Source organism: Scomber scombrus, chromosome 16, assembly GCF_963691925.1.
Source record: "Scomber scombrus chromosome 16, fScoSco1.1, whole genome shotgun sequence".
Classification (NCBI taxonomy): domain Eukaryota; kingdom Metazoa; phylum Chordata; class Actinopteri; order Scombriformes; family Scombridae; genus Scomber; species Scomber scombrus.
Window position 1 is genome coordinate 17105341 of NC_084985.1, and position 20776 is coordinate 17126116.

The following is a 20776-nucleotide window of genomic DNA, read 5'->3' on the forward strand; positions in this document are numbered from 1 at the left end:
AATTACTGAGTGTAAGGAATTCCCATCATAATTTATTTTTTCTAGAAGTCTAAATCAAGACGCCCTCATATGGCTTCAGCCTCACTGTTAGGGAGTGGAAGCAAGAGGTGACAGTTGTGTCAATGAATCTTTCCTCAGTTCCTCTTTTCCTAAAAACAATACACATTCCACATGCTATGACACCAGTAGTTAGTTCTGCTGTGGTTGTTGAGTTCTCCCACTATAATGACCAGTATCTAAATGTAGAAGCAAGGCTGACCCCACTGGATCTGGAGGCCACAGGATTGACAGGAACGGTGTGTGTGTGTGTGTGTGTGTGTGTGTGTGTGTGTGTGTGTGTGTGTGTGTGTGTGTGTGTGTGTGTGTGTGTGTGTGTGTGTGTGTGTGTGTCAGTTGTATATCCATGTGTATGTATCTGCAACTTTTTAAGCCACAGACTTCACAGCACAGCTTACTTAAAAGACCCTAAATCCTCTACCAGTTAGTCTGTAATCATTAAAGGAAAACTTCAGCATTTTTCATCATGGGCCCTATTTTCCCATCTTATTTTGTCTGTGACTAGTGGAGACAACAATTTTTGAAAGTGTTACAGTATTGAGCAAAAGCACTGCAGCCAGCAGCTGCAATGCAGTGTTTTTCTTTGGGGCAATAGGGCCCCATCAATGTGTTGGGGATAGCCTCACTACAAAGCAACCATACATGTAAGAGTAGAAGGGAATGTGTTTGGTTATTAATAATGACTAATAATGATCATAAATAATTATTAATTATTAAGAGGAAATTAAAAAATAATCAATTCTAATGATTAATTTGGGGCACCACCGGAAAAAACGCTCTTACTTTCAGACTAACATTATATAGAAAGGCCCATACAGAGAAATTTAACATTTTTCTTTACCTTTCGCTTGATCCAGTCTGTCATTGTGTTTGACCAAGTCTCGCTTAAGGAAAAGTCTTGTTCTGAAATCTTGCGATAGTTGAATTGTTGTCTAAATCAGCTAAATATTCAACCATGCCAGAGTTGGAGAGAGGAGTGCTTTCAAAGTCATGGTCGAATGTGTAGCTGATTTCAACAACTCAACTCTTGCAAGATTTTAGAATAAACTTCTCCTTGAGAATGACTTTTTTGACACAATACCAGACTGGATGAGCCGAAAGGTGAAGAAAAATGTTTTATTTCTCTGTGTGGTTCTTTCCATAATGTTGTCAGACACTTATAATTAGAATCTTAGCCTATCAGTGGCAAAAACAAGCACTTTTAGTGAATGTACATTGAAGGGGTGCCATTGCCCCATTGGATTACATTGCAGCATGTTTCATGGCTGCTGGCTTCAGCACTCTTGCACAATACTGGACCAGTTTCAAAACTTGTCCCCATCAGTCAGTTAGATACAAAGTTATGGGAAAATGGGGTCTGGGTTGAAGAGTCCCTCTAATGTACATGTTTACTGTATGTGGGCAATTCAGGTATTTGGAGCATCTCATCCACCAAACCATCTGCAAAAGTAATCAGTCCTCCCTGCTTCTCGCATCCATTAATGCATTCCTCCAAGCTTTCAGATGTTTTCCTCGGAATAATCCTCTGATGAATTATGGCAGCCATGTTATTCCTGTCTGCATATTTTGTGATTTTGAAATAACTATAATAACATAACATTTTATCCCTGAGTACACTTTAGCAGATTTTGGCGACTTTAATGATAACATAATTGGATGAAATTGCATTAAGAATTTGAAACCACTGCATCATTTTATCGCAGAGTCTAAGAGGAAAGAGGGCACATTGTCCTTTGTTTGGACAATGTGGGGAGGACACAGTTCCTCAGTGAATCAACCACAATAACAACTTTTAGACGTGAAAACCATTCCAGACCTGAAACATTCATTCCAGTCTGCTACAATAAACGAGACCTAAGTTTAACGGCTTTTTTTCTAGCCGTGTATAGGAAAGTATTACTCATGGGAATGACATCATTGACATTACTCTGAACCGCAACCGATTTTTAAAAGTCCAGCTTAAAGCCATGTGATGGCACTTAGTTGACTTGATTTACTTAGGAGGGTTTTGTCTGGAACTTGGCTAAATAAATAACATATACAAAATTGCACTAATAAATAACACATCCATCTCTTTTATACGCCAGTTAATTTTTAAGGACAGCCATGGGTAGATGTCTGAGAAACATCCAATAACAATTTTAATTCCCTAACATAAGACTTAATTCTTAATGGTTATTTAGGGATATTTCAGGACAGATTTGACATCAGGCATCCATTAGTCTTTTGTGCACTAATTGTGCCAATAAACTGACAAGTCTCCCTGCAGTGTAATCCCCAAAGGTGTGCTCTGTAAAGAGGGAAAGTGTTCTTAATGTCAGAGGATCATTCGGGCTCTGTAATCAGTGACTCCATCATATGAGGGCCACCTGTGTACTCTGGTTGTCCCGCCCTCCAGCTACACATGCACGCTTATACACTCGTGCACCTCATGGATAATGCCAGCCTTCACATCCAGGGCAGGGTAACTATCAGTTACCTTGCCAGCCAGCCCTGCCAAGCCCATAATGAGAGTGTACATCAGTGGACCCGGTCGCTCCCTTCAACGATCCAGATGGGAGTTGACCGTTTATCGCTGCGTCATCATCTATTACAGGCCAGTGTGCTATTTTCATGGTGCATGTTTGCACTGTGCACCTGTGAAAGTACACCCACCTCCTTACAAACATAGACACACGCGGCTGTTTTTTAAGACACACAAAGCCTCAAAAAAGCCCTAGAGCCAGATCTGATAAAGACTTTAATGCTGTATTCAACTGTGGTGTAAGCACGTGTTTGCTCTCAGGAAACATGTAATGAGTGAAGTTTAACTATGTGGAATGTAATAATTACCAAATGCTGAGTAGATACCGTCATGTAGATGCCATGTTAGTTGACTTAAGTAGGACAGAACATAATACTTCTGGGAGATAATATTACTATTTGACTCATTCAATTTAGTTAAAAGTTAAGATGTAAATGGACACCAACACATTGAACCAATTCAGTGATATTAAGGGGGCACTGGCTTTTTCAAGAAGAGTAAAGCCAGCAACTATTACATAATAAAGGAAACTTTCTTTTTCCACTGGCTGGCTTTCGCAATCACTCAGCTCCTGCTGGCACTGCAGGTGGATCATTTGCTTTATTACTGTTCTGAGAAACAATCCACAACGGAACTGTGAAAACGAATTGCCATAAATTCTTAAATTCATGGCCCACTTACTGTGTAGCCATGGCTGTCTAAGCTTGTTGGTTTTCTAGAATATATAGTTTCTATCGTTGATTCATGCTGTCTGTGGAAAAACACTCAAAACATCACAAAAACTGGTATGTTTGATGTGAGGCAGAAAAACTGAATTGCAGTGCAGCCATGGGTTTACAGCTATAAAGGTTGAAAAGTCTGATATGTGTGAATACAATTTTAAGAGTACACTTTAGCCTTTGTAGGCATTACTTGACAGTCAATTTCCTTTTTTTTTATTTAAAGTGAGACTATAAAAAGAAGAAATAACACAATCCTCCTGCAAATGAACAGTTGAATTCATAAGCAAACGTATTAGTTAGTTTACTGACTCTGTGACTCTTCTTTACTTGTGCTGTTATTGGCTGGACAGGCCACAGACCAGCCCTATAACCCCAAATATCTGACACTGACTGGTTTATTGACTGTGTGATTATGTTAAACCACTGGTCAGCTGGCCCAATGTAAGAGTCTATGTGTGATACACCTTGGTTGGTAAATATTAGTTTTTAAATTTCTTTTGTGGCGATGCTCAGGGTCTCTGCTGTAAACACCTTGGAGTACATAAACTGTTGGCGCCAATTCATTTTGAAAGAGCCCTCCAGGTAACCCCGGCGAACACCAGGTAATGGGCCAAATGGATCAAATTCTGATAGTGGAACGAGTCATTTCACAGGGATTGTGACACTAAAAAAATTTACCCACTGATTTAAAGATGTGTCTTTAAAAATTTTATGGAAAAATAATGTTTGGCCGCATAGCATCATGTGACGTTGTTATTACATGGTTTGGCAACTATGTCAAATTAACTTCAAAGCCTGGCATTGTTCCTGGGGGCTTAGGAGTCCACAAACCAACTGGTGACCTCACGGTGGTTATGTCCATTTTTACAGTATATGGTTTTAGCACTTTCTGTTATCCTGTAATTGCCACTTATGGACAAGAGGTCATGTTTTAGCAAAAGCTAGCTAGGACAGGAGAACTTTTAGTCTTTGAGGTCAACTTTAACAGATTTTATCTTAATGTCTTTTAAAATATTTTATAATCCCTCACAAATTATTTTTTTTACATGCAATAGTAATAACATAACTGGTACATGATCAAAATGTTAAATTATTTATGTAGCGGTTCATAATGCAGCTTTAATGTGCAGGAAGAAACTACTCTTTTCCTCTGGATAACCTTTGACCCAACTCAAACGCTGGGTCATGATGCATTTCATCTATTCAGCAAAAACACTTAAGTTTAACAACTTTTTACAACTGATTTAATTAATGATAATGATATTCCATTGCTGTATATATGTGAGGGAACAAATTCTTGATGGTGTTCAGTCCTCCACTGTAACCATCACTGAACATGTGTAATGAGATTCCTGTCATTTCCCTCGTTCCTGACATTCCTGCCTGATGTTTTTAACTTTGGAATTCACCTTGTCATCTGTGTTCAGGGTATCGAGCTAGAACTGACCAGCACTTAAGTTCCTTCATTACATTTATTTATATAGTTTTTACTATTTAAAAGTGGTTGTGTTTTAGTTGCTGCAATGCTCTTCCACTTTCATTCTCATTCTTACCACTTAAGTGGTCCGTGTAATCACATTGATGATTTTATCCAGTAAAACTAGTAAAAATCCATAAAGTCTTGTTAGTAGCAAAGATTTTGTGTGACGCTTAAAGTCAAACTTCACTTGTCATCAGCGACACGCATTGAGGAAAACCTGACCCCATGTCACAGCGGTATACTGACTCAGTGTCTAGTTATTAACTGCTGTATAGGGACATATTTCATAGTCGACTGCCGATGCTACTGAAAAGACATCCACTGTGTGCAGGTTTTGTTTCATCCCACTGTGTAATTGGCCTTCATTCACTCCCATTACCAACTTCACAGAGGAGGATAGGTCAAAGGGGAAAGACTGGAGCTATCTGAATGATTGCTTGCAGATTTTCAGTCTTCTTATAGATGGAGCAGGGATAAAAAAAAAAAAAGAAAACCTGTCATACTATCTCATTTTTCAACTGGTCCCTGCAGGTTTGGAGTTGTGATTGTGTAAACCAGACAGACATTTAAAGTGCAGTTTTAGCTGTGGTGGGTTCTCCAGGTGCTCTGCTCTAAATCCTGTTTATGACTTCACTTCTCTTTGAGAAAATCCATTCAGCCTTAATGACTCCAAGATTCCTCTAACCTTTTACATTTCTCAACAGATGGAGCAGATAAGGCAACTTAGACCTTCACACTGATTATAATCTTTTTTCCCCTTCTACTTTTCCTTGTGCTACTGATGAATCTGATTCTTTCAGCCTTACACATCAAATCATCATTTTGTATTAAGTATATTGAGATACACAGCTTTTTGGAAATTCATTATTTCCAAACATAGACTTGATAGTGTGAGTATGAAGGTTAAATACCTGCAAAAATGTCAACGAGTCATTCCATGAATGCTGAAGGGATTAGCTGCTGATGTAAGAGATCTGGCATTAAAGCCTGAGAATACCTCAAAGTCATTTAGCCCTGTCAGTTATTTGGATACCCACACGATTCCAGAGGGGCAGCTGCTGAAAAGCCTCCACAGAGACCACAAAGTGTCTTATCTCACTAGCAGTCCTCTTAAATAACATTAATATTATAACAAGTTCCAATTTCCACTAAAGAGCTATTCACAAAGCTGCTGAGAGCAACTTTCATTGAGGGACTGAGATAAATCATCAGCTAAGAGTAGGAGTGGGATTGACCCGTTCCTATAGATGACATAATTTATCTGAATTCACCCACTATTTCAACTTGAATTAGATTAACTCAGATAATAAATTAAATTGAATTATATTTAAAAAAAATTGAATTAAATTGAAATATATTATATCAGGAGCACATGTTTGGTCTCAGGAATATAAGATATATCTGTCCGTCTCACAGAAAGCTGAGATATGAGCATTGCAAACTGCATTTTTCAAGTGTCCAAGTCGTGGACAGTTGTGCAAATTGTCTTCTCCAGTGTTACTGGATTGTTGTTGGTGAGCTGATTCGATTTTTATTAACTCAACCACCATCAAAATATGCCAGTTCATTATTGTGTTTTCCTAAAACATTGGCACAATGAGGTTCATAATCTGTGGTGTTTGACTGCTTGTGAGCACTTCTTAGTGACTCAGGAGTTCTCTGAACCTCTAGCTTCTCTCAGACTTATAATCTGATTTTAGTGCTAAATTGCTTTGTGAAATATTTTTAGCCCAAAAACGTGAGAGTTTAATCTAACTCAGCTAGTTAGAAACTACTTTTAGCGCTAGGACATTTTGTAAATGCGGCCCCTGATCTTTTGTACCATGGGCTCATCTGTAGCTCAGATACCACCTCATGCCGATTCTGAGCAAAAGCTATTCAATCACATATCCTGAGGCCAGGGCTTTAGAGACAGCAGGTCAGCCAAGATAAACTCTCTTAAGACAAAGCATTCCTACAATGGGCTGGGCTCATGCAACCACAAAATGCCAGGACCTCAAAAAATCCACCATTTATAACCAAGACACATCCAAAAACTGGATCATGTTTGTGTTTGGGTTTACAAATCAGTGTCTACACAAAGCTAAAAGGAACTAGAGCCAGTGTTTGGTTTATATTACAGCCAAGGCGACACTGAGCTGAAACATATACACATCACTGGACTGCTTTTTGTTGACCCACACACAGATGCTCTAACAGACCGCTTTTGTTAAAGACATGATCTTGTCTAAATGTCACCTCTCGCCTGCCAAAAGCCCCGACAGACGAATAAAGCTGCACGAAAGCTGTATGTGTGTGTCAGAGTTGCAAAAAACTCCCAGCTGCATCCTCAGACTGTAGAGAGGTGTGTGTTTCAATCTTTGCACACATATTCATACACATATACCTGATGACCATTTGCACCCTTGCACCACTTCTGTCATTCTCTCTCTCTCTCTCTCTCTCTCTCTCTCTCTCTCTCGCTCTCTCTCTCTCTCTCTCTCTCTCTCTCTCTCTCTCTCTCTCTCTCTCTCTCTCTCTCTCTCTCTCTCACTCACTCACTCACTCACTCACACACACACACACACACACACACATACATTGAATTACTGTATAGTGCTTGTAGGCTGGCATAATACCAGCATGTGCAGTACATTAACAGGAGACGTGTCTGAACCTGGACTTACATTACAGGACAAGGCTGATGTGGGGTGAGGAATTTCAGCTTAACTTACCTGGACACTAAAGTTGAATTCATACAGATGTTGCATTTTCGATAATATCAACCTCAGCACAGCTCTAAAATATTCCTTTAAGCTACATCCTATTGATAAACCATGCATCTACCTTGTTTTGGATTGCAATCGAGCATAAGCGCTTTGTCTTGATGGGATTTTTTTCCCTCCCTCAGGCTTTATCTGATCATAATCAAGAAAAAGTTGAAAATAAAATTGTTCCACGAACTTCTGTTGAGAATATTTGGAAAATTACAACCAAAAAAATTAATAAACTCCTTATTTTCTTTTAAGTTGACTTGTGATCTGTTTTTATTAAATATGCATGGATGAGGATGAAGTATCAAAACAAGTCTTTGCTAGGAAGGAAATGTCGCACCAAAAGATGTTTCACCATGAATCTTGCCTAGTTGGGTCAGCCAGTGGAAATAAGCTGCTGGGAGTGGATATAATGACTGACATTAAACACTTTTTGGTATAAATAATTTTAATCATAAGCAAATTATTGTTCAGATTTTACACACAAAGCTTATTATACAAAGCTTTTTTTGGCAGGATCAGGACTTACTAAATGTTTGCACAGCTTGTTAGGGTTTTCCACTTAACTGCAAACACAGGCATGAATAGAAACTTAAGTTTTATATTTTAACATTGCTTGTCAAAAGGTTATTTACAATGTTGTGCAATCTGACAAAGGAATAATACATTACTAATTGATTATTTACAGTATATTTGACTCATATATGTATTATGCACCCAACCTTACTAATATAAAAATGCATTATTTTGAGCTGAGCTTTGTTTGAATTGCACCTATGTTCTGGTGGCTTTACCTGGCCAATGATATCAAAGGTTAACTGTCAATAATCAAGTATTAAATGGTCAACAGTGTTAACAAAAAGCTTCCAACATAGTGAGTTACATGAGGCTATTCACTGTTAAACTGCTATGAGTTTATGTGAAGCTGTAGGATTCATGTGAAGCCCAGCAGATGTTTTTCTCAGTCTGTGAGTCTCAGACCACAGCTATATAAAGAAAGTATAATTACTGGACTGGTCTGAGCACAGCCTGCCATGCCCTCTCTCTCACTCCCACACATATGACAAACAAACAAGCCACTCATAAGTACATACAGACAGGTGACAAATTAAAGAAAAAAGTAAATGAGTGGAGAAAAATAAGGAATGCAGATGCTTCCACACAGGTGCACTGCATGGTACAATTAACATCCAGCCATGCTCTGTGGCATGTGTTAAAATGCCGAGCAGGCCTAGTTGATTCTAATTTTGTATCGAGGTGGCAAAAGGAAAAGATCTTAGTGACTTTGAAAGGGGGTTGATTGTTGGGGCACGGAAGTTATGAAGTCAGTCATGAAGTTTGCTCAACTGGCTGCTGTTTCAGTAAAAACAGTGACTTAAGTGACTTCTGCATTTAGATTTGTTGGAAAGACATCAGTTAATAGGGCCAGAAATTGCAGTCGACAGCACACATTACATGACTGTGATGCTCGTACATTAGTGCAACACGTGACACTCTTGTTCAGGTGTCAATGCAGCACCTGATCAGACTGTGTCAGCAAGAATAGTTCATCTACAATTACATAGAGAGGGACATTATACTAGGGTGCAGTGCCTAAACCCCTCATTACAAAGATGAATGCACATTAGAGATTTCAGTGGTGCATAAACCATAGGCACTGGTCTACAGATGTGAAATAAAGTGATATGGTCAGATGAGTCATCGTTCACCATAGTCTAAACAAGTGGGTAAGTGTATACGTGCATACACCAAGAGAACGGTACAGGTCTGAATGCTTGACCCCTACAGTGAGGGGATCTGCTGGACACCAAATGCACGTGGTGGCCAAGCCGTACTAAGACACTTTATCTTGGTTTTTCCTTTCTCAACGAACATAAACTTCACAAAGGTAAATTAAGTTTAAAATATTCTGGTCTTTTTTGTACGTCAAATCTTCACTTTAATTGTAAAGTCAGTATGTTTTTGCATCAGATAAGACTGATGGTTCTCATCTCAATCTATTTCAAGCTACAGAGAAAACACCCTCTGCTATTTTAAGCAGTTCACTGTCTATTATGAGGCCAGACTTGCTGCAAAGGAGCAATGTGGTGTTCAGAACATTTTCCCACAGCAGTAGTGATGGTGTGCTACAAAGGAACTTTTTTTATGCATCACCTCAGCAGTTTTTGGTCGCCTCAAGGTGTTGTAAACTCATTCTCCCTTTCTAAGGAGGATTACCGACTACACTTGACTTTGAAGCTTAAAGATTTCCAAAACACGGTTTGACTTCAAGGCTTCTCTGTGAGTTTAGGGGATTTTAATGAGGGGATTTTCAGTTTGACTGGCTATGCAAGACTCAAGTCATAGACGGTTGGACTCCATAATCAGACCATCTATCACATTTCTATACCTGGAGAGCTTTACTGGCTACTTCACTCCCATGTGACACATACAGCACTCATTGAGTGCTCAGTTTGAATTTGCCTCACGTACAGAGATACACCCAGAAGGTCTGGGGGTGCAGAAGTTAAAACTGGACTTCCCATCTAACTTTTGACAAGAAAGCTAATAAGTGCATTTCCCCCAAATGTCAAACAATTTCTTTAAGACAATAAAGGAGTTCAATCCATTTCATGTGAGAGAGGCGCAGTGGTACCCTCAGACCTGGCTTTCATTAGGAGATATTTTTGCCAAATACACCACAACAGACCCACATGAACAACACAATCAACTTAGCACGCATCGCTGCTTTGATTGACGTCACCTAATGATGCAAAGGTTCATGTAAAGATCTACAATTAACACTAACTACAGCCATTGTATCAGACCAGAAAATGGAGGACAGATGCAGACCTGAGTGTGAATGATACCATCTGTGGTTTAAAAAATATTCTTTTGTCTCTCTCTATTGTTTTGTTGGAGGATAGCAGGGTTGTTGTTGTGTGAGAGAACATGTTTGTGACAGTCAAGTCAGGAAAGACACAGGATTACTGAATAAGGTAATATACGCTTCCCTGTTTGAACTGTGAAATTACTTCCAGAATCTCTTCAATGAAGAAAAATGTTAATGAATTAATGACAAACAGCTTTTCTTGCGGATACCCTGTGGATTGCTTTAAAATGAGAACACTGAATTGTTGTTATTCTGATCATTCTGATTTTCATTTTAGACACAAAATAACTCAATGTACTCATTTCAGTACCTCAGATCTGGTCAAGATGTTCTATTGCACCTATTAAATACTGGCAGTAATATTCATTTTCTACAAATATGAGTCTATTTTCCAGAGGACTTGCCATCTGCTCCTGCTAATATTCCTTCTTTACTACATCACGAAAAGTACAACATTTTTAAAACCCAAACTGGCTCATAGTCTCAGTCCCACTTGTAGCTGTTGCAGAGCCAGTTGGGTTTAGCACACACTTCCTGAATTAAAATAATACTATAGTACATCACGAATTAGCAGTGTACACACTGGGATCATAAAAGAAGACAAACAACGATGGAAAGAGGAATAAAATCCGTCTAAGAGAGCACAAAATAGGATAAAGAGGGAGTCCTCATTTGCATACATATGTCAAACAATAATTTTTGAAAAAACAACAAAAAAAACAATATCACAAAGGAAACAAAATAATCAAACTCAGTGAAAAGATACTAAATCCTAGGTGGCACAGAGCAAGTTACACACAGTTTTAAAAAATATACCAGTGACCTGAACTGAACTGAGCTCTCTGACAGGGATTAGATGGCTGCCTGTAAATAATAGGGTTTCAGACCTGGGTCACCTTGCTTCTTGACAAAGTATTCATATCTCGTCTATCACTCTTTCTTTCTCTCTGTTGCCTGCAGTGCCAAATTCTCAGTTTAACTTATTTTCAATGCCATTTTCATCAGTAGACAGAGTGACATGTGTGAGGGTGAGAGGTCGAGCATAACTGAAATAAAAGACATTTTCCATACGGCTGATATAGCGGGGTAAAGTGGAATTCTTCTGGAACTTGTCATCTCAAAGAGACACTTAAATGTTCGGGAAACTGAAAGGAAAGAAAAGTAGCAGACTGAGAAAGATGACATCATTGATTTAAAGCAAACATCTGTGGACCAGACATAGCTGCAGCCCCAAAATAGATACTGTAGGTATACCTGAAGGGTGTTTTTCTTCACTCCTATTAAGAGCAAATGATCCATCTGTTGTGAGTACAATTCAGATAATTGTTCTTTTTCTTGGAATGGCTAAATCTAAGTAATCTGGGGCATTGTAGAGGCAATTAGACCTTGAAATGATAGAGAATGAGAAGCAGTGAGTTAAACAATACAATATGTGCAAAGTTAATTAATTATGCATAAGAGGTGCAGCTGTGCTTCCATGTCCACATTCATCTTTCAAGTGAGCAACAGTACATAAGTGTCAATGGGCCTGTCCCTTTGGGTTTCCAGACACGCCCTAACCACCGGGACTGCCAGTGCTTTGAGGAGGAGGAGGATCGGGTGAAAGTGGAGCGGAGGGAGAGCAGAAGAAACTGTTCCCTGTCAGAGGTATGCGGGGCTCAGACCTTACGTCAGCCCGGAGTCTTTAACAGGCTGTCAGCCCCGGTGCGGACGCAGACAGAAGCGCGCGGAGGAGATGTCAGCAACGGGACGAGGATGTAGCACACCTGCGGGGATCAGCGTGTCGTGCGTTTAAAACGGGACTTCATTCTGGATTCAATGCATTTGCAGTCCCTCACCAGTGATGAGTTGGTTCCTGTTGTGGATAATAACTGCAGTCGGGGTTCAACAGGTGGGATTTCTCTCTCCCTCTCTCTCTCTCTCTCTCTCTCTTTCATTGTTTTTTTCTGAGCAGCATATTTAACTTTTTTAGGTTTCGTCATCCAGCCCAAAAACTACTAGGCTTTAATTTGTCTGCTGGGACCTAGTGTGTATTTGAAGTAGTTTTTGTTATATATTTGTATTTCATTTTTCTTTTATAGATAATATCCACCCAGGAACTCGTGTAAAGTATGTGGTTAATTTTTTAAACAAGATACATAAATCAATGTAGGCCTAATTGCATCAGTAGAGTAGTAGCCTATAATATTCCTGCAGGGATTTATGTCTGTATGGTATTCAAATGACATTGTCTACTTGTTTTGTTTGGATGTTTCTTCACATGCTGTAATGGATTGCATCCCACTGATGCCACATCCTTCCACGTATTATATTTTTTCCATTGTAACTCATCATCATCATCATCTGTTGATGTGGCCCAAAGGATAAGTAAATGTTGACAATGCCAAGTCTCTTGACATATGGTAGAGAAAGCTTGACTGAGTGGCCTGAAACTCGTTAATCTTTTTGGAGGGATGTGATCTTTGTTCTAAATTACCCCGAGGTTCAACTTGTGTGCAGTGTGAGATGCTGGCAGTCGCCACCCTGCATCCTCACTTTTCATCGTTCGTTGTATATTAGTGCCATCGTGCGGCCATTTAGGGTACAGCGGCTCTAACGGCTTCATGGACCCTCATCATCAACTGTCTGTACAGATCAATCTGTTGATCAGCTTTTGGAAATAATGCACCTTTACACTAACGTAAGTGAATAAGGAAAAAATTAGCAGACTTCATAGTGTCTCTCTGATTTCTCAGTCAGTTTTAAAGCTGTGTAATAACTGTAAAAGGTATCAAAATAGATGATGAGTTATTGTTATTATTGTAATATAATGTTGAATATTAAAATGAAATATGAGCACATTATTTCACATGGGATATAATATTATTTCATTATAATTAGTGTTTTTATATATTATAATGAAATAATGAAATGTCTAATGAAGTAAGAACTCTAATAACTTGTCATAGTCTTACTTTGTTTAATTTTGCTTTTACAGATACAAGCTTCATGGTAGCCATTCAAAGAGCCTAGCACTGATATGTGTCCTTGAAGTAGGACTGCAGTCTTGTGCTGGGGAGGTGTTTGTTTAGTCTCTTCTTGAAATCATGAGCATTACTTTATGCAATGTATCAAGGGGCAGCACGGGAAGGCTGTTTATTGTACCTTCAGATTGGAGAAAGCTCTTCTCAAAGCAATTGGTGTTATCTCTGTACAGTGACAAGACATGGCTTGTTGGTGTTTCAGCTGAGGGTAGCAGTGCTTTCAGGTCTGCTGAACAGTTGGGAGTGTGCATCTTGAAAAGGACAGTTCTAGCAACTTTTATGCAATGTCTTGCAACCAGCTTGGTGATAGCATAATCCTATAGGACATTTATTTCACCTTTATTTTCTTTTTCTGGATGATAATTAGCTGTATAAGAGTGGTTTGTAAGGCATTCATCCAGGCAAAGCAGGAGTACTACATGATACTCCTGACCTGGGTTTTGTAGACTTTGGCTCTGACTCTAGGATCAAGGTTGTTGGACAATTTGCGCAATGCTCTGAGACGTTGTCCAGCATGTTTGCAGATGTTAGACAGATGACTGGTCCACTGGAATTTTTTTGTCAAATTTCCATCTGTTCACTGAGCTTGATATTGATGCTTCCAAAGAAAAGATCAGGACAAGAATGATTCCTCTTTCTGGATAGGATCATTGCCATACACTTGCTGGGTTCAAAGATACCCTTCCAGGTATCAGTCCACTTTCTGATGTTTTCCAGGTCTTTGCTGCCCCCTCAGACACATTTGGGTGTGAAGATGGTGGAATCATCTGCATAAAGAAAAAAGTTGTTCCCACATGGTTCCATAACATCATCTATGAAGATGGCGAATAATAATGGGCCAAGAATGGATCCCTGAGCTACTAATACATTTATTGGGGCATAGGGATGAAGACTGACCAGAGAGCCCAACTCTGATGGATCTTCCTTGGAGGTAATTATGTAGCCATATATGTAGTCTACCAGTTATGCCCTTTGTGTGAGCCAGACCCGGTCGAATGCACCCTTTATATTTAGGGCAACAATGCACACTTCACTGCCTTCGTCGTGGATTGGGATCACTCTGGCAGATTTCCATTGTTCAAGGAACGTCATGAGATAAAAGGAATTGGAAGAGACAGCTGAGGGGACTGGCTAGTTCTGCGGCACAATTTGTTAGGACTCCTGTTGGTGTTACATCAGGCCCCAATGCTTTTCCTGGATCCAGGTTGCACAATATGTTGATGACATCTTTTGGTTTAAAGTGAGCATGGGCATGGGTGCCGAGACTATACATATGTGTCAAGAAATCTACTCTTCTCTGCAAAGGCCTGGCAGAATATGTTGCCTATTCACTTGCTGTGTTTTGGGGAATGCCTTGGAGTTCAATGACATGGATGTCTGTAGATCCACTTCTCCCTGAAAGTGAAGGTGAATTTACAATACTCTACCATTTCTTTGAATTGGCTTCAAACATGGCTTCAAAAGCCATGTTGCCTCTTCTAAAATATCAAAAGCTTGTGGAGGGAATTTTAAAAAACAGTGCTTGTGTGACAGTTTCTCCATCACCCCCTGAAAAAAGTGTTCTCTTTCAGATGTTTTCTTCCCTTAGCGGAGGATTTGTCCATGCCTGCATGTGCACATACATCATCTGATCTGACCAGATGCTGACAGGAAGAAAAGATCAAACCAGCAGAGGAAGGATGGTCATCAGATCTTGTCACCTTTCTCAACCACTTTTTATTAGCATTACAGCTATTTGAGGTTACCACATAAAAGATTCAAAGAAATGATTATATTTAAGGCTTGTACCACATATATCTTATGCCTAAAAGTGCAAAAATCTCAACATTCAAAAAATGTATGCTTTGAAAATAGCATCAGACTGAATTTAGTCTTCTAAGATTAACGATTCTAAGGATGAAGATTGCATTAGGCCTACACCATGTTTTCATAATTAACTTACCAAACACCCACCTCCTTTTTTCTCCCTTTCTGTTACAATGATGGACATACACTGTGTTTGTTTGGGCTTATTGTTAATATAAATTAGCTTGATAGCTGCAGGCTAAGCGAACTCTTCTGAGGAATAGCTTAGTGTCATGGCTGTGATTAAAACAAATTTATCTGCATTAGCTTTTAACACTATACACAGCAGTTATTAATATGATCATTGTTCCATTGAAGCTCAGGGACATATGGGTATGCCATGCATGCATAAGACGATTAGGCATGTTTTCTCATAATTAATTGCGGATTAGGTGTGCATGCGTGTGTGTGTGTGTGTGTGTGTGTGTGTGTGTGTGTGTGTGTGTGTGTGTGTGTGTGTGTGTGTGTGTGTGTGTGTGTGTACAGTAGCAATGTGTGTCTTTCCTGGATCAGAATCTCTTCATAGTGCAGTCTTCTGTTGTTCTGAGCATGATTTTATGATTTTATGATTTATGAGTAAAAAGATGACATTGGACTGCCAATACAGTTTTTGTCTGGGCAAGGCAACAATGTGGTAATTATGATGGTGATGACGGCTGATGCAGCTCTAGTGTGTTTAAGTCCTTGTAAAAGATCCTCCATGATTGTATTATTACTACATGTGAAATAAATGACTGAACACACAAACTGACCTATAGATTGTTTACAATTTGTATTTCTTGCCAGATAATCCCACTCAACTTTTCACTTGTACAAATTGGACTGACTCATCTTTATTGTTTTGTTTTTTTACCTGCAGGCTTTCAAAATATCTCAGACAGACCTTCTAATCATCAGAATATTGTAGAAATGTAGTGCGACATGTCTTTCAGCATCCTACCTAACTCACAATAACAGAAACCTACATTATATGTAAGAACATTTCTATCATTTTTCCCAAGCATGGCCTGTTCTCAAAACAAGCATAATTGAACTTGGACTCTAAAATGTGCTGTTCGTTATCAAGGAAAGACATTCTGAATCTGCTGAGACATCTACAGCCACTGTTCAAAACTAACCTCTAAGCATTGGGCTGCTCATGTTCCTCATGTGGCCTGTTCAGTGAGAACATATGCTGCAGGACTCTTCATTGGCTTCTCACAGCAGCTTGTAAGAATCAAAACACATTGAGGGGGAAGACACTGATTAACTTTCACTGGCAAGATTTTGTAACAATTCAGCAAAGTCACAGATATGAATTCTGTCAATGGAATAATCCACAAGTGTTAATTACATACAAGAACAGACTGTAATGAGATTATTGCCAATGGATGTTTAATTCGTTTTTATAGGCTTATTTAATTTATTGCACAGCACGACCAGAAGTTTGCACGCTGCCATGTATTTCACCCATGTAACAATGATGCACAGGTGTTTGAGATCTTTCGGATCAACAACTTGCTGAGACAGGGTTACAAAAGAGGGCTGGATATGAAGGAATTTAGGATTAAGGATATTAAGAATATTGCCTCGCCACAGGGGCAAATACCTTTTATGTAATAAAAGAAGACATTTTAATTACGCTTGCAACACAGAGAAACAGTTGCTACAAGGCTATGACCTGGTTGTGGCTATTGTTAGTAAATATTGTTCACTGCAATGCATAATGTTTCACACCATTAACTCACTGTAAATTCAAGAACACAAATGTGTAACACTTATATAAGCATTTAGTATGTATTTTAGTATGTATTTACTTGCTCTATTTTGCCCAACAAGTTGATTTGTTCACAGTTTCTCCCCCTTCCTCTCTCCAGGCCTACTCCCAGAATTCCACTGCAATGCCAACTGCCACAGCTGTGCACCCGTACAACCGGACACAGTACTGCAAATGGCCCTGCGAGTGTCCCAAGGTGGCTCCTACCTGTCCACCAGGTGTGAGCCTCCTCATGGATGGCTGTGACTGCTGCAAGGCCTGCGCCCGGCAGGTGGGCGAGGTGTGCAATGAGGCAGACACGTGCGATTATCACAAGGGACTATACTGTGACTACAGCTCGGACATGCCTAGGTACGAAAAAGGAGTGTGTGCATGTAAGTGTCACTCACCAAAACCGACAAAACAAACCACAATTTCCATGTAGCAGAAAAATCCTTTTCTCTGTTTTCTCATGTGATATGTTTGGTTCACAGATTTAAGTAGAGTAAGTGTTTGCTGATGTATCAACACTCATTGTAGTAACAACACAGGTGCCAGGTCATCCCCTGGATATTACAGGCAGCATTATTTTATCTTCTCTGATTTTTATTTGTTATATGCTACTAGGCATGAGGCACCGACAACATCAGCTGAATATAAAAGGTTTTGAAAATCATGAAGAGTTGCATGTCCACAGATGTTATGTGAATGTTATATATCTAACTCCTGGATGTGCAAGAGATCACTTTAGGCTAATGATATTCCCCTTAAGTGTCACTTATCTCTTTCGTGCATCTATGGAGACTTAGCCAGAAACTTAGCCTAACACTCAGCATAGGTCTAACGTAGACATTGCATTTTTCACTTAAAATACTATTGTGAGAGAAATTACAATACAGTCAGTTACAAAAACAAAAGTTTGAGGGGCAAACTTAGCATGTGGATATATAAAGTGACTTGATTTATAATTGTGTTTTTTTAATGTTTTGTTTTTCATTAATAATTATGTAGTTTATAAATGTCAAGATTTTTTAAGTTATATCATTATATTACAGTTTGTCCAGTATTTTTCTATAATATGTGACTGTTTGTTCTTCTTCTTTGCCAGATATGTCGGGAACAGGCTGTGAGCATGATGGTGTGATCTACCGTAATGGGCAGAGCTTCAAGCCCAGCTGTAAATACCAGTGTGTGTGTGTGAACGGTGCCATCGGCTGTGTGTCGCTGTGCACTGAGTCCCAGCCTCCCCGGGTGTGGTGCCAAACACCACGTCGGGTCAAAGTCCGGGGACAATGCTGTGAGCAATGGATCTGTGATGAGCCTAAGAGAGGGCGCAAGACGGCCCCACGACACGCAGTGGAGGGTAGGACTTCTTATTATACAGCCAGACACAGACTGTATAATCTGCTGCCTGGTGTTGAGCTTTATCTTGCACACTAGTTTAAAGGAACATGCCATAAGCTAAGTCATATCCCCACATTTCTTTTCAGCTCACTAGTAAGGAAATGCAAAATTCACAGTTGAGTTTAAAAACATGAACATCAAGTGATTTAGAGCAGAAACTATTTAAAGGTATTTCAGATGAAAAAAAGACTCTTGTTTTCAGAAGTAGATGTGATTTGATCTGAGAAGTAAAATAGGAGCAGCTGTGTTTGAAATTGGCACAAACTCCGTAGTTCTGTGAGAACAGTTTGTTGTCTAGGAGGATCAGGAGGTTTGTGTGTGTGTGTGTGTGTGTGTGTGTGTGTGTGTGTGTGTGTGTGTGTGTGTGTGTGTGTGTGTGTGTGTGTGTGCAGGGACAGACCAATCCTTTCCTGTGGAAGCCCTCTCACTGATTTTTGGTTCTCGTCCAGTTTCCAGTCATTTAGTGCAGCAGTGCTATGAGCCATGGAATGAGAAACATCAACGAAACATCTCTATGTGTTGCATAAGAATATAAATCAGATCCAGACAACAAGGAAAACACATTTTAAATATTTAGATTAAAAACAGAGACAGAACACGGGGTTGCAGTCTTATTTTGATTCTTGTGTTGAAACATTTAATATGTAGGAATAGCTCCTCAATATCAAGACAGTATGGCTCAAATGCTTTGAGCAGAACTTTAATCTTGTTATTATCATCAAGTTTGAACTGCTTCTCCCTTATATAGCCCTTGCCCAGGGCTCTCAGCATACTAGCTGTTTTTTTCCTTTACTGAATCTGCTACCCTGCACCTGACCCAAATATAGGTAAATATAGGTCACACAACTAACTCTCTGTATCATCAGCAAGGTTTTCAACCGTTTTAATGGCTTTGACATATCATCCTTCTATGCATTATTCATTTTGATTAAACTCGCTCAGGTTGGCATAACTAAATGTCTTGAAATGTATCAAGGTATCAAAAATCACTGGTAATATTGGCCACAGTCTATTCATCTCACTTTACTCTCCATATTAATCTAGTTTTTCCAGTTGAGACCAGGAGCTGGCACAAGAACTGCATTACCCAGACTACCTCATGGAGCCCCTGCTCAAAGACCTGTGGCCGTGGCCTGTCCTTGAGGGTCTCTAACGCTAACGACCAATGTGAGCTGGTCAAAGAGTCCCGCCTCTGCAACCTGCGGCCGTGTGAGATCGACATCATCAAACACATCAAGGTAGATACAGACGCACCATTAAAGTTCACATTTAGTATACATTCTTGCTAAGGATTAATACACTATCTATCTATCTATCTATCTATCTATCTATCTATCTATCTATCTATCTATCTATCTATCTATCTATCTATCTATCTATCTATCTATCTATCTATCTGTCTGTCTGTCTGTCTGTCTGTCTGTCTGTCTGTCTGTCTGTCTGTCTGTCTGTCTGTCTGTCTGTCTGTCTGTCTGTCTGTCTGTCTGTCTGTCTGTCTGTCTGTCTGTCTGTCTATCTGTCTGTCTGTCTGTCTGTCTGTCTGTCTGTCTGTCTGTCTGTCTGTCTGTCTGTCTGTCTGTCTGTCTGTCTGTCTGTCTGTCTGTCTGTCTGTCTGCCTGTCTGTCTGTCTGTCTGTCTATCAAAGGTTACATGATCAAAAATTCAAAATGTTAAGGTTCTCTTTGTATCCTTCCTCCCTCAGCCAGGAAAGAAATGTCTAAACATCTACAGGGAGGATCAGCCCTCAAACCTCACCATCTCTGGCTGCACCAGCAAGAAGCTGTACAGGCCCAAATACTGTGGTGTCTGTACAGACGAGCGTTGCTGCATCCCCTACAAGTCCAAGACCATTGACGTAGAGTTTGAGTGTCCTAATGGGGCAGGATTCACCTGGCAGATGATGTGGATCCAGGCCTGCTTCTGCAATCTCAGCTGCAAAAACCCCAATGACATCTTCGCCGAGCTGGACAGTTACTATGGTTATCCAGAAATCGTGAACTAAGAAATGTCTATCATTCATGCTCTCTGACTTCTTTTTTTCTTGGTTTGGTTTTTTGGTTAATTCTTATGTAACATTTTGTATTTGAGATGTGTATGATTATGTACAATGGATTTTCTTATGGTATTTTTTCCTATTGGAAAAATCTGTAAATATGAAGTATATATATATATGTGTCATAAAGCATGTTATGCTTTGAAGAATATTTTAAGAACTGCTTTGCAAAAGAAAATATTCAGCCAGTGAGTGTGAGAAATTCTGAAGGCTTAATTTATTTATGTAGCTTTTGAATATAACATGTTCTAGAGATGATCTCAAGAACATTCAGTGTCTGTCTTAAAACTTATAAGTCAACATAGATA

The 20776-nt window shown here is 39.4% G+C and overlaps 1 protein-coding gene across 1 annotated transcript; it reads left to right on the forward strand.

The window, feature by feature from the left end:
• Nucleotides 1–12125: 12125 nt before the first annotated feature.
• On the forward strand, nt 12126–20761 carry ccn4a (cellular communication network factor 4a). The gene is made up of 5 exons (XM_062436603.1): nt 12126–12299; nt 17133–17406; nt 18120–18374; nt 19460–19653; nt 20118–20761. Exons 1-5 carry the CDS (start codon nt 12252–12254, stop codon nt 20415–20417), a joined length of 1071 nt encoding a protein of 356 aa, XP_062292587.1. The 5' UTR covers nt 12126–12251; the 3' UTR covers nt 20418–20761.
• Nucleotides 20762–20776: the final 15 nt, after the last annotated feature.